Source organism: Trachymyrmex cornetzi, unplaced genomic scaffold (assembly GCF_001594075.2).
Source record: "Trachymyrmex cornetzi isolate Tcor2-1 unplaced genomic scaffold, Tcor1.1 scaffold147, whole genome shotgun sequence".
Classification (NCBI taxonomy): Eukaryota; Metazoa; Arthropoda; class Insecta; order Hymenoptera; family Formicidae; genus Trachymyrmex; species Trachymyrmex cornetzi.
This window is the reverse complement of record NW_017296059.1, coordinates 1,844,870-1,859,257: the sequence shown is the minus strand read 5'-3', so window position 1 is coordinate 1,859,257 and position 14,388 is coordinate 1,844,870. Positions and strand designations below refer to the sequence as shown.

Here is a 14,388-nt window from a genome sequence, read left to right as displayed (position 1 = left end):
GAATAATAGAGATCCTCAGGGTTTTGGTGTATTCTGGTATACACGGGTTATGATAGGTTGAAATTTATTATTCCCTACAGACTCTCAAGTAAGAAATTGGATACCGTTTAGATAACTTCTGATTAGTCCGTCATATTTTTCAGGACTCTCAAGATAGAATAAGATAGATACATAAAATAGAACGAAATGCGTAGATGTAACAAATTTCAACCCGTCAAAAACAATATATTTTGATACGCACGGTTTCTGACAGGTTGAAATCTATTATTCCTTGTTAATATTGCCTGTGCTTTTCAACTGCGCATTAGGATTTACTGTTCACGAAACGTTGACATTTAACAATGTATATCAAAACACGAAAATAATTACAAACCATATAGCTTCTTTGCCGAATTTTTATTTGCGTTATCGTCATAATCGTAATCATAATACCGTCATAGTTATACAATTATTGTGTTACGAATGCAGTTATAAGTATATAATTGTACATAATTATACTATAATTGCAATTTTAAATAATTACAACGTTATTGCAATTGCAGTGTTATTGCTGTAATCTACTTTCCAAACCAGGAAACCGAAAAATTAGTACTACATCGTTCGGCGAGATATAGCATTATTGTGCGAATTATTCTATTAATCTAAAATGCCATGACATTTATTGGAATGTTCGAATTCAAATGATGAATGTTCGAAATTATGACGTCCCTTTAATTTCGACCCAGCATTGCGGACGATGACGCCAAAACGTTCATCCTTTCTGCGAAGCGCGGTTGATTTTAACCTTTATAAATAGACACGTATTAAGCACGAGCGACTCGTGCCAGTATTAAACAATCGCTGTATAGTGTTTCGAACTTTCAGTACGCGCGATCTAAACGAGAAAAGCTGAAGATTTTTACGCTTTGAAGATACGCGACCAGAGCAAAAAGCGCAGGATAAAACCGTCAGGAGACATCTAATATCAGAAAATCCAAAATTATTATAAATAGAGCTGCCGGAGGGCAGGGAATTACAGAACGGAAGCTATTCATAGCGTTGCAGCCATTTTCCGGGACTTCGTCGTGTTAAACTTAGACGGCCGCGCGACCCAGCGAATCTCAGATCCATGTCGACAGAAAAATGTATTTGGCCGACGATCCGAATCGAGCCCTGAGCAGGACTCGGCCGAATGCTCAGAGATTTTACATTGGAGAATGATATCCAAGAAAGAGTTTACAGTGTGCAGTTCGAAATGCAGCAAGTTTATTTTTAATTCAGTCTAAATACTTGTGACATCACGATATCGAAGAAGCAGATTTGCATTTTTCAAATCGCGAGACTTATTTTCCTTACTATTTTTGACGGACGAAAATATATGGAATAAAATCGTACAGTTAAAAGGTAATTAAAGCAAATTAATTGTTACGAATATTTATAGAAAATCTCGTTTTTAATTGACAGCCATTTTAATCGCCATTAAAACCACTAAAAAACTCTCTGCTTTTGAAGTCATCGGTTTTTATAATAAAATTTGTTTCTGCGCGAGTTTTTAAATAACATTTCCACGAAAACATTTTATAGTTTTTAAACGTTTATTAATCTTTTTAAATAGACTATTAACAGTGACTGCCATTCTAGAATTATTAACGATAATTCGGAACAAAAAATTTAGCTGTAATTCGAATTTTTCAGATGGATGATTTTCTTTACAAGAACAATTTCCTATCGACATTATACCATTTATCTTATTACCTTCATTACTTTTTATTGTCGGATTGATGATCAATGGCAATCCCTAAAGCTACCCCAGATTCCCGAATCCCTCGACGATTCTAACTATGTCTAGACAAAACCTCTTGCCAAATAGCAATGGAGACGAACCTCTATCGAGTAAAATTAATAATACAATGAAATAAAAAGATATTTTCATATATTTGCAAAACATATTTTTACGTATTTAATAATAATAATTTTCAAAAATACTATTTTATTAATATTAATAATAATAAGTAATATATAAAAACTAATAATTTTGAAACAATTTAAAATTTATCACAAATTAACAAGATCAAATTTAAAAAATATATGTTGTTGCAAGTACCTTCTCTTTGCTTTCGTCGTACTTAATAATTCGCATTATTTAATTTAATTCATTCATGTGATAATAATCTAAGTATCGTTTATTAATATCATTTGATCAACATCAAATATTTACCAATGGTTAGAAATACGTGTCGGACAATGAATCTCTCACAACGGCTCGAGTTGCGATTAGCACAAATGGTATGCGGCGAGTCCTGTCGCACATACACGATAACTCCCCGATTGCGGGGATCGTGAACATAGACAACGTGGAACAAAAACTAATGCTATCCCTCGAACTCGTCAAGAGTAGCTGTACTAAACACGAACAAAAAAAAAAGACACAAAAGTATTACATATCACAAATATTGATGGAAGGGCCCTTACACGAACCATTGAACGATGGACTTGGGTTCACGCTTATTATTTACAATCCTACAGGATTGCCTTCCAAAACTCGACTCTGTCAACGAGTACCATTTTATCCTCGTTGTTCACTTAATATTGCACAAGGATAAAAGATACTCGAAGTCGACAGAGTCAAGTTTTGGAATGCATTACAGGTATCTTTGACAGAACAGTGAAAATAAAAAAAAAGAATCGCTGTGACCGATTGTCGCGGAATTGATTTGCGAACCCCATGAATACCCTGTGTACACACGCGGATCCAATTAACACTAGAACCATCGATTGCCATTTTGGCTCCGCTAATCATTTCAATTTTTTTCTTGTTTGTATTAGACTAATTAAAATACAGTACAGAATATTGAAAATATGTGAATATAATACAAATAATCTAACGATACAAATAATATCAAAATATTTTTCACTACTCGAAATTACCAAATTGACACCTTTGGCAGTTCTAGTGAGATTCTATCGGCGGTTTTAGTATTAAAATGCTACATAAACCTAGTTTTTCATTTTCCGATTAACTTATGGTTAAGCTTAACCTGATGTTTTAGCCAACGGGCTCCTGATGATGTCACAGGTGAATCCCATCAGGTGAAACATTAGATCAAGCTTATTTACAAGTTAACCAGATAATGATAAATTGACCCATAGTTTTGTAAGAATCTGTGCCCTCTGGAATTTCCGAAAGCTTTTACCGTACTCCCCGTACCCTTCCCGACTGAAGAGTTTGTCGTTCTCCGGGACACCGAGTGCACGTTCTCGAGCACAGGAGCGGTAGTATAGTAGTAGTGGTAATTAAGTAGTAACAGTAATAGTAGTAGTAAATTTGGTAGTACAGTGCTAGTATAGTAGTGAACACAGTGGTCGGAGTGAAGTGTGGAAGTCGAGATCTGTCTCGGCGGTGATTTCTCGGTGAGTCGCGGCGTCGAGCTCGACGACGAACAGCAGCGACGAGGACGTGAGGCCCTCGAGGAGGACGGAGAACAAAGTCAGAGAACAAGCAATGTCGAGGTGTTTCCGGTCGCGCCGCTCGCTCTCTGTCGTCGATCGACCTCGTCGACGAACCGGGGGGGGATAAGGGAGAATCAAATGCCAAGTTCTCACTCATCGCTTCCCACCTTCGACGTCTCACGGGATGTCGGTTGCGACCGACGACAATGAAATCGCGATCGGCCGAATGCGGGTCAGCGTTGCTCTTTTTTATCGTGTTGCTGATTTTTCTTTTAGAACATTCTACTTTGTGAACTTCAAATCAACCCTTAAGAGAATCCTAAAGTCGTCTGTGCTTTATCGGACATTTTTCAAACAAGTATTTTTCTAACTGCTTTTACACACCTAGATTAAAAAATCTTTCCCGCAATTAAAGTATAAACAATAATGTAGTCCAAATCGGTCGACTTTATGCCAAAAACAAACAAAATTGGAAAATTACAGTTTTTTTATTGGCTTTTGATGCCGACATGTAATAATATTTACTTTGTATAAAAGAAGTTTTGTACTTTATAAATTTATATAGATAAAACAATGTTGGTTTGAATTAGGAATTACATGAACAAATAATGTTGAATTTTTTGAATTAGATACCTAATATGAAAGAATACTTAGTTAAAAAATTCATACATATATATGCCTGCGATATTGATGTAGTAGTATATATAGTGATATGTTAATGCATATAAACCGTATGTATGTAAGTCTTATTGATAAAAGACGGTTTTAGGATCCTTAATTCTCATCTTCTTTTCTGATGCGTTGATTTTTTGCACATCCTCTTCAAACAAGGAACATTATTAACTGTTTTCTATTATTTTTAAGCTTAAAGATCTTAAATGAAATTAAATCTCATTTAAGATTGAAGATCTTAAAAAGATCAAATTTTTAATAGATTACATCTTAAAAATAGTTTTAGAACGTAATTTGAAACTAAATGAATATCGATAAATGATCTAATGTGAAAGTAGAAAATAAAATTAATAAATTCTTATTAACATCGTAGATTAAGGGTTAACAAGCTTTAAAGTGAATGTTCTTTAAGAAAATACTGACTGTTGTTTATATAAATTCTGTTACTGTCAATTACTTTAAAATATTAAAAATATTAAAAAATCAGGCATTTTATGGTATTTAATTTTCCACCGAGTTGCTATTTTTATTAGATATATCAACAGAATTTATTGTGACAAAATTGTACGAATAAAAAATATATATGTGAGAAAATATATAAGTGAGAAATATATTAAAAAACGTTACCAAAATATATATTTTTTATTAAGATTTTTAATAATTGCTCTAAACGTACAAAAAATTCTTCTTTAATTCACAACCTCTTCGAAGAAAACCTATGTGTGACTCGATAAATTACTCAACTATTTAATTTACGACGAATCGTCGTCATATCGCGTGTCACATAAATAAAACGCCGACCCCATCCAACGATCGCGCAAATAATTATCCCGTCAATCATTGATTAATTATTTAACCCTTTTTGTCCTGAATCGATTACTTCTCTTTGGACCGATTTTTCTCACAATGTGCCATTAAAACAACAGCATATTCAAACGTGATCTTCGCTTCATCACTGAAAATCATGTGTGACATATTCATAGATCTACGTTTTAAATCAACAAAGCATTTCGAATATTAAATACCAGGTCAAAAACGGATTAATCCTCAATACACATGAGAGGAAATGCGCTGATAATGCGCTGAGGAGTGCCGGTGAGACGTCGGCGTGGTTTAGCGAAATCATACGGGATGCTGAGTTACAGCTCTGGCGGTTACAGGGGATGGTACATTTTGTGTCGCAAACGGGACTCTCTCTCTTTCTCGACGTTAGTTTGCCACGTGTAGCAAAAAAAAAACATTATTAAAACATACTTCCAGCCCGCTCTTTTTTGATGCAAAAAAAAAAACAACTCCACATTCTTAAAATACTGACCGAGACAGTGTAGGAAGAGGCGAGCGGTCGCGTATAGGGTCGCCGGGTCGTGTAGAAGTCGCTCTCGTAAACCATGGTTGCTGCAAGCTGCTGGCCTTTCCGGTTTGCTCTTCAAGTACCGCTAATTCGAGTCGGTCGAAAAATCTCACGAAATCGAATGCGCTAACAAAGTTCGTTTTCTTCTGTTTTTTCTTCGTGCGCGCGTGCGAAAGGGAAGGATACGCGACGATGCGGTCGCGATGGAGGTTCGTACGATTCTGCTTGCCTCAGCGTCGGCACCGCTTCTTCTTCGTCCGGACCAGACTCTCCTCTCTTTGGCGTGTGTCCCTCTTCGCCGCGACCGCGTCCACCACGACTACGCACGTATGACTCGCGGGTACGAAACGAGAATTGCGTCACTCCGAGGTCCCCGTGCCACTCGTCAAGCCGATGCATCCGTGAAAAAAATAGAATCGTGTTAAGGACGTAACTACCCTCGTCAACATGGCTCTCACGGCGACGTCCAAACTTTAAGAGACGACATCACGCTAAATGATTGTTAAAAAGTAGATTTTTTTACAGAGAGAAAAGCAGTAAAAGTACATCGAAGATAAAAATAGAAGAACAAGGCAATAAAAATTAAGAAAGAAACCGAAGGATTATATCACAATATAGTCAAATTATTAAAAATTAAATTTATAAGAATAGAACATTATGGGCTAAAATAAAGACACTTTTGATAATTGGAAATATAAAATCTAGTATAAAAGCGAAAAATAAAAGAACAATGAAAATTAAAAATGAAGCCAGAGAATTATCATAATGTAGTTAAATTGAAAAAATCTATGAAGACAAGAAGGATATAAAACTTTTGCCAGAGTTAAGATAAAGATACACTTTTAGTAATTCGAAATGTAGCAACAGCGAAAAATAAAAGAACAAGACGATGAAAACTACTAACGAAATCAGAAGATTTAGATAGTCAAACTAAAAACAAGATTTATAGTCATAAAAGATAGTTTTGAAAACTAAGAGCTAAAATAAAGATACAATTTTGTTAATTGGAAATTTAGTATTTGAAGTTATTTCTTTCTCTCGCATCAGGCCTTCAATTTTCTTCTTTGATCGATGCTCAATTTACACATGTTCTGTTTATAATCTGAAACTCTGTTTTTTGAGGCCTGATTCGCGGCCAGAAAAATGTATATTTTTAAGAATGATATTCTTAGAATGAAATACAGCACGTGCATTCTGGAACTGGACAATCGTGTCAAGGAAATCACCAAATATCCAGAATTCTTTTCAAATACAGATCGCTACTTATTCCTACCTGTCCTCACGTCAATTACTTATGCACTCCATTACTCATATATAATATTATACATACAGTTTCGCTGGCGCAAATAGCAAGTGCAAAAGATCTAAAATATCCATCGAAAATTGCAACAGTTCAAAAAATATACGAGTACATATATTCAATCTTTCAATATTTCACTCGCTATATTATAACATATACTTTTATTTCTCAGATCCTCCAATAACAAAACGTATTATTGGAGTAATTAAAAAAATAAGTTAGAAATTGTGGGAGATGAGAGTGAAAGATAAACGCGACAGACCGGGAATATTGTAATAAAATTTCACAGAAAAAAAGTTCGCAAAAGAGTATGTTTTATGAAGAAGTAAAAATATATAATGTGTTTTACCGTATGAATTAAAGTAGTGCGAAAAACTTGAGTCATTTAAGAGAATGTTATAAGAGAATATGTAGTATTTAATGTTACTTAGATTTAGGATTATTTGTAAAAGATGTATTTTTGAAATAGTTGAGAAAGAATCATTCATTCATTCATTCTCCAAATACGTCGAGAAGATAAAATTTTTCTCTTAGGATCAATTTTCTGTCTCATTCACGTCATTTCTCAACGACGAAATGAGAACGGAAAACTTGCGAGGAGTGACGATTCCTCCTTGTTTGTTTAATCGCAATCGTAACGTAGGTGTAAAATAATAAATTCACGTTACAGGTATTACATTGGCAATTCTCCAGGATTTCGTACAATGGTCCACATTTAGATGCAGTGCCAAAGAATGCTCGCACTATGTACGCGGATCGTCAAATTACCTCGAGATGAAGAAAGCGCGATTTGCGAAAATAAAACCGAATCGCGAAATATACTGGAACATCTGAATACTGAAATATACTGGTTCACAGAATCACATCGATTCTGTCAATCCTTCCATTATTCTCATTCATTGTCAAACGGTAAAATAACATGTCGAGTTTTATCGATGTTGACCCCGTATAATCTTAAAGGTACACACAGGATTGCCGAATCTGCGATGAAACATTCAGGCCGAGAATAACGCAAGCCAAATTCCGAGACGCAATAAACGTGAGATATGAGCGCGGACGACTGCAATTGTAACAAATCCACAAAGTACAATTCACAGTGTTAAAATAAATCGCTCGTACATACGCAGTTATTAAATAATGTAACAATGTGTTTGTCACTCGCGAAGATTTATTCGTCCGATCGATAGGCGAGTGATAAATCGATCAGATATTTTTTTGCGACATTCCGACAGTCCAGCATCATAAATCTTGCGGAACGAGGACAAAGACTTCGCGTCATCCGAGACAACAAACATTTCCACGACGAATGATTAGAGGAATGATGTATCTCTTCATGTCACTGTTCATGATTCTATTGTTTGTAGAAAGGGAGATGACATCGGAATTTAAATCTTACATCCGAAGTTCAAGTTTTGCAAAATGATCATCTTATCATATCCAACTGACATAATTAAAAACAAGAAAAAATATCGTAGATAATAATGAATTGTAAAATATGTTATATTGAATTTACTTATTTAACAAAATAATACAACTAAAATTAATATAAATTCCATTTAAATTTTACCCTATTGATTGTCAAACAATTTATCCAAATTATCTGCCTTGAACTCTTAATAGTCTTAATAATTATCTCTTATTGCCTTATCATTTTTACATAAATTTACGAAAGTGCGCACAATTATATAGGGCGTCCACTTGACGCTCGCAATGTTCTAAAAATCACTTCATTTTTTTTTGTTCATAGAGTGTTAAACAAGGACAAATAATGCTCACGAGCGTTGCGGGCTTTAAATGGAATGTACCCATGTTAGCATGTTATATATCGGCCGCATATGTGTATACTTTCATAACAGTATTATTAATCTTTTGTACATCAGTCTATACAAAATGCTGCATAAAACGCGTCTTCCTCGTCGGCTTACACAATAGACAGGTATCGATAAATATGTGGTGAACAGAGTATGAAAATTTTAATAACAAAAAAATAAACAACTGCCACGCAGTTAATCCTCGCTGGGTCAGTGAACCTTCGGTTTCGCCGATTTCGCCTTCTTCAATTTCTTCAGCCCGCTTATATTTGTTTTCAAGAGATTCCAATATGCTTGTTGGAATTTGTTCACATCCTTGGAATGAATCTGAAAGATGAAAAACATATCTCAGAGAGATGCAAGCAGCGTTACCATCCGTAGATGAAAGATACATACAATAGTGGTGATTTTTTTATTACGAAGCGATGCTCGAACTAAGCAAAGATATTCTGTAGGAGTCGGTAAAGGAGGTCTGCCTTTTCTAGGCACTGGTTTATTGTGTCCATTAACTGAAATAAAAAGCTCCTTAATGAAAATATAAAAAAAGAAAAAGAAATAAATCATAAAAGTTTATATCATGAGTATACAAATTTATATTTTTAAATTCTCTTTTTCTTACATAATTCATAAAGCCTGCTAGTTTATAAGTAGTTTAATTAACCCTCTATCTGCAATCATATTTTTAATCTCTCTGGGTATATAATAATTAAAGGCTACATTCCATAAAATATATGATGCTTCTGATATATCATTTTATCCTTGTTATTTAAATATTAAACAAGGATAAAACAATATATTATATCATGTGTTTTACAGAACCAGGAAAAAATCTCACTGCAAATGCTTTTAAGTATTTGATTGATTAGAAGAAAGAATCGATCAATCAAAGGATGGTCACTTCCAGCAGAATGTTGACTTTTATAACTGTTGGCAGTTTTTTTCACCAAGACAAGACTATTTCCTTACATTTTAAAAATGAAATCAATTCAGCGCAAAAAACTTACAATAGTTGCAAAATAAACATTCTGCTGAACATGGTCAATGCTTCAAAAGATTGTATCATCATGTTGATACTACTCTTTTTTTATATATATGCCCAGCTAGTTTTTTTACTATTCTGGATCTTAAAAGAATATAGAAAAATGCAGGACTACTTTTCAACATCTCTACTATATTATCAAATAGGTTTTTAACTCAAATGTTAAACCTTTAAATTGAATTTTGAGCAAAAATGAGAAAGAAATTTGAGAGCAAAATTTCGTTTGTATTAAAAAAACCCAGATTACAAATGGAAGGTTAATAATCTTTGGAGAATTGTCATTTTTACTTTCAGTCTTTAGCAACATGTATTTTGAATAAAAAAGCCAACGAAGGATACTCACATCTTTTAATAGTGAGTGATACCGCGCCCGAAAGCCGCGACTTGTCAAAGAGTTTGGTTAACTCCGCTAAGAACTGCAACGAAAATTCATCGGTTAGTCGTTCATATGTGAGAGAACAATTTCAGCGTTAAGTTACCGCGTCATTCTCCAACAGGACCATTCTGATGATAGTAGCATATGTCAAACGCCAGAGCACGTCGAATGTAATCGCTTACTGGAACTGCTGAGAGGTTAGACGAGGTAAGAGGTTAGGAAATGCAGCCGCAAATTCTTGCTTGTGACAGAATCATAGACTATGCGAAACACTTAGAAGATCACCCACATATCTAATATTTATAATCAATTTTTTACAATTATAAATTAATTATATCTTAAAGAAATCGAAAAATTGCTAAACTTTCAGAAATTTTTAAAAATCACTGAATTTCTAAAATCCAGTTTCATTAATGTAAGATTAACTTTAATCTTGATTTAACATATTATTTATTTTATTTCTGGGAATACCGTTAATTTTTTTTATTAGAATTAGAAAAAAGTAAATGAAACCGAGATTAAAGAAAAATAGAATTTTTATTTTAGAAGTTAACAAATGCATGATTTCAGAAATCATGTACGAAATTTTAAAAGTGGAAAAATATCATTAGATTTTGGAAATCTTCAAACTTTAAATCAAACTTTATCAAACTTTAAAGTCCTATTAGATCTCATTTAATTAAAAAAAAAAATAGATTTTATTTATATATAATTTTTAAAAGTTTCTAAATTCTAAAGTCCTAAGTTGTGTTGAGCAGAACATTTATTTTGCAACTGGAAGTTGAAAGTTTTCTTTGCGCTGATTGGATTATACTTTTGGATCTAGAGGAATGGTCCTATCTCAACAGGCAATTATAAAACGGTTGCAAAATTGTTGTGTTCTGTTGAACGCAGCTTATCTTTCTAATCGGATCGCGTTTATAATTTTCCATTTTGATTTTGTCGATAATTATATGCTAAAAATCTTCTCCCTTTCTGGCAAAGTCGTCTTCCTTTCTGACTTATTCTTAGTATTTAATGGCCAATGTGGCTGCCACCTCATCGTGAATGTCGTGATGCTGTGGATGTTATGCGAGCGTGGAACTTTTTTTTGGTGACAAGGAACAACATCTTTGTTCAGAGTGATTGTTGAGCCAAATGAGCAAAATGATTCAGGCTCACGTGAAGGCCTTCCTGGCGATCCTCCTAGTCACCCAGGTTCATGGCATCATGTTCTTCCTGGAGCCCAATAGTCACAAGTGTCTAAAGGAGGAGGTCCACGCAAATGTACTCGTCACAGGCGAGTACGAGGTATCCGAGGCGATGGGTCAGAAGGCGAATTATGTGGTAAGTAGATTAACAATTTTTCATTCATCTTTTGCCGAAATATTTCTGCAAGAGCATCAAACATTACTTAATGTTTTACGGTTTGATAACAGCTGTGCGATTTGATAACAACTATGATAACAGAATTTGTTTGTTTTTCTCTTAGAATCGTATTGAATATTAAGTCTCATCTTCCTATGTCCATTTTCACCAATGAAGATTAACTTTGATCTCGAATCAACTTATTTTTCATCTTTTTCTAGCTCTGGGTATATAATAAGTCGATAGACGGTAGTCTTAGAAATTGGCTTCTGGCTAACTCTTATACCAATTTACTGATTTTGACCAATTCTGACTCGCCAATTATCTTTCAGATTCACTTTTGACTCATCAATTATCTTTCAGACTCGCTTTCGACTCACCGACTATAGACTATAAACTGTCAATTCATTGTAGATCTGGCTTAAGAACTAAGAGGCTAAAGAGTCAATTGAACTGAGAGTCAATCTACATTTGTAGAAATGGACATTAGCTAAATTTCTTGTTTTTCTCACAGTTCTTTTGTTTTTTTCTCTCCTTTGTGAAAGGAAAAAGAAGGATGAGCCTTGCAAGAAGTCAGCTAAAAAGAACAAGTCTATTGATGAATGTTGCATCAATGACTTTTTCTGCTTCTTACAGATTCAGGACTCCAAAGGACATATATTGTCTCAAAAGGAGGACATTCCCCATGGGAAGCTGTTGAAATTTTCTTTTGTAACAGAAACTTATGATACTTTTGAGATATGCTTCATTTCGCGCGTTCCAAATCGTATGTATACACTACACTCCATTTTTAACTTTATAACTTGTTTTCATGATATATAATTTAATTGAATTGTTACAAGAAAGACATATATTTAAATAACTATCTAAAGGAAGAATTATTATATAAAATGTAAGAAATTGTTTTAGCTAAATTTGATGTAAAAATTATTTCAGATCAGCGTGGTATCAGGCAAGAAGTTACGCTGATTACAAAACGCGGCATTGAAGCAAAGAGTTACGAAGGCGTAAGTTCGCATCGTTATAAATATTTATTCCTTTACAAAAAAAAAAAGAATTAATATAACGCGGAGATCGAGAGAAACCATCTGACATTACTTTGTTTACTTTCTTTTTATATGTGGCTTGTTTCCGTGGCGCAGTTGGTAAAGTAGAGTTTTTTCGATATTGTGTTCTCGTTGGCATGTGTTTTATCACAAATCACATACTTGTACATTGGCAGCCTTAGAACTGAGCTATTAGAGCGCAACGCAGTTATATTAATTTGTGCATGCTTTTATTCGCGGATGTTCCGTTAACGGAGAGAACTTTTGAAATTTATTTCATTTATGTGAACGCATTAATTATATTTGGTTGTAAAATCGACTATATATTTTTTTACTTGAATTTATATTGCGATAAAAATTATTTATTTGAACTTTTTTTTCAATATAAAGCGTTTTGTATCGTTAGATTTCTTAAAAACATGTTAATGGTACATCCACATAACAGCAGCATAATAATTGACACATCTTAATACCGAATGTTTCAATTCTATATAGTTTCAGTTCTTCCTCAATAATACTCAAACATGAAATATTAATTAAGTCATATAACATTATTAAATGGTTTTTTCTGATATAGCTATGAGATCTCTGTATTTATCTCTTTATTCTTCTAAAATATTTTGAGAAAATGTGAGTCGAAATATTTGGTATTACTTGAATATTTTTGAGCGAAAATTGTGTGATTTTTTTACTTGTGTTTGAGACAAGATTTTTAAAAATAAAGGAGTTTATGGTAAAAAGTATTTAATGTGATTAGTTAATTTAAAAATTAGAACTACTACAATCAGATATTGTATACGACATTATCTAATATCTTTTTTCGCTCTGTGTAAAACATACACGCAAAGAAATTATCCGTTATTTGGCTTTCATTTTATAGTAGTTGCGTTTTTTGTAATTCATTGTATCAATTGTAATACGCAATACTAACGAATCGCTGAGGTTTCCGTCGAGGATGTCGCCGCTTTCCGGTAAAAATTATTATCTTCTTCGACAGATCGGTGAAGCAGCCAAGTTGAAACCAGTAGAAGTGGAATTGAAACGGTTGGAAGACTTGTCTGAGGCGATAGTGCAAGACTTCGCCAGAATGCGCAAGAACGAAGAAGAAATGAGAGACACAAATGGTAAAAATTTTTTTTAGTAAATAATGAAAGAAAATAACTTTGTTATAGAAAATGATAATTTTAAATTATACGATCAAATTACAAATCGAAATTATAAATTAATAATGAAATGTCATAATTAAATTGATAATTAAGTACTTGTAAACAATTTAATACTCATGATCTTTTTTTTGTTTCAGAGGCTACAAACACTCGAGTATTATACTTCAGTTTATTCTCGATATGTATCCTCTTCGGTTTGTCTACCTGGCAACTTTTCTACTTCCGGCGCTTCTTTAGGATGAAGAAACTCATTGAATAAATATTAAATACGTTTGTGACAAATAATAAAAATGTAAAAAATATACTTATTTTTGTTTGAATTTTTTATCTTTGTTATTCGTAATTTCGTACTTTTGAGTGGAACACTTTTTATATTCGTCACGTTTGAAAAATACTATTTAAATAAATATGCGAACACGCGTTCAATCATATTACCTCATTCAAATCAATGTAATATATGATAAGACTTCATCTCGTACACATCGCGCATACATTATGTTACGAAGAACACAATATTTAAACAGTTGTAAGAGATAGAAACTTTCTTAAATAAAAGTATACCTCAATGGTGACATAATGAATCTTCAACATCTCATTACCTGAAAATTATATAAAATATTATAAGAAATCATTTGTCTTAAGATTAAAATATCTAGTATATTATATACTTTATATACGTATTTATAAAGGTTTATATTTCTTGCGATGCAGCTTAATGATTATACGATATAATACGTTATTGTTGTTTTAACATTTTATTTATAAAATAGAACAACTTTGTGGGCACACACAATAAATGGCCTAAGAAAATATAATGAAGAAACATTACATTGGAAGACGATTTATTTGTC

The 14,388-nt window shown here is 33.2% G+C and overlaps 3 protein-coding genes across 11 annotated transcripts in view; 1 reads left to right on the top strand and 2 right to left on the bottom strand.

Moving 5' to 3' along the window:
• LOC108757746 (MAP7 domain-containing protein 1) overlaps positions 1–5,785 on the bottom strand; it is a 33,140-nt gene extending 27,355 nt beyond the window's left edge. For 7 of the 8 annotated variants that reach the window (XM_018502282.1, XM_018502284.1, XM_018502287.1 and 4 more), the window contains exon 1: positions 5,417–5,784. In XM_018502282.1, coding sequence (XP_018357784.1) covers positions 5,417–5,491 — 75 coding nt within the window. In that variant the 5' untranslated portion in view covers positions 5,492–5,784. Of the gene's footprint in view, positions 1–5,416 lie in introns of all 8 variants that reach the window. The other variant, XM_018502289.1, reaches the window with a different exon arrangement.
• Positions 5,786–8,324: 2,539 nt separating this feature from the next.
• On the bottom strand, positions 8,325–10,233 carry Srp14 (signal recognition particle 14). The gene is made up of 4 exons (XM_018502191.1): positions 10,082–10,233; positions 9,946–10,018; positions 8,960–9,072; positions 8,325–8,890 (listed from the first exon to the last, which is right to left on the bottom strand). Exons 1-4 carry the CDS (start codon positions 10,103–10,105, stop codon positions 8,774–8,776), a joined length of 327 nt encoding a protein of 108 aa, XP_018357693.1. The 5' UTR covers positions 10,106–10,233; the 3' UTR covers positions 8,325–8,773.
• A 752-nt stretch (positions 10,234–10,985) lies between these two features.
• bai (transmembrane emp24 domain-containing protein bai) lies at positions 10,986–14,097 on the top strand. Of its 2 annotated transcripts, XM_018502272.1 has the most exons (6): positions 10,986–11,304; positions 11,962–12,091; positions 12,262–12,332; positions 12,468–12,470; positions 13,369–13,495; positions 13,675–14,097. In XM_018502272.1, the coding sequence occupies exons 1-6, from the start codon at positions 11,116–11,118 to the stop codon at positions 13,794–13,796; spliced, it is 642 nt and encodes a 213-aa protein (XP_018357774.1). In that variant the 5' UTR covers positions 10,986–11,115; the 3' UTR covers positions 13,797–14,097. The 2 variants fall into 2 exon arrangements, with proteins under 2 accessions (XP_018357774.1, XP_018357775.1); XM_018502273.1 differs by lacking the exon at positions 12,468–12,470 and having other exon boundaries at positions 10,987–11,304; positions 13,675–14,091.
• Positions 14,098–14,388: the final 291 nt, after the last annotated feature.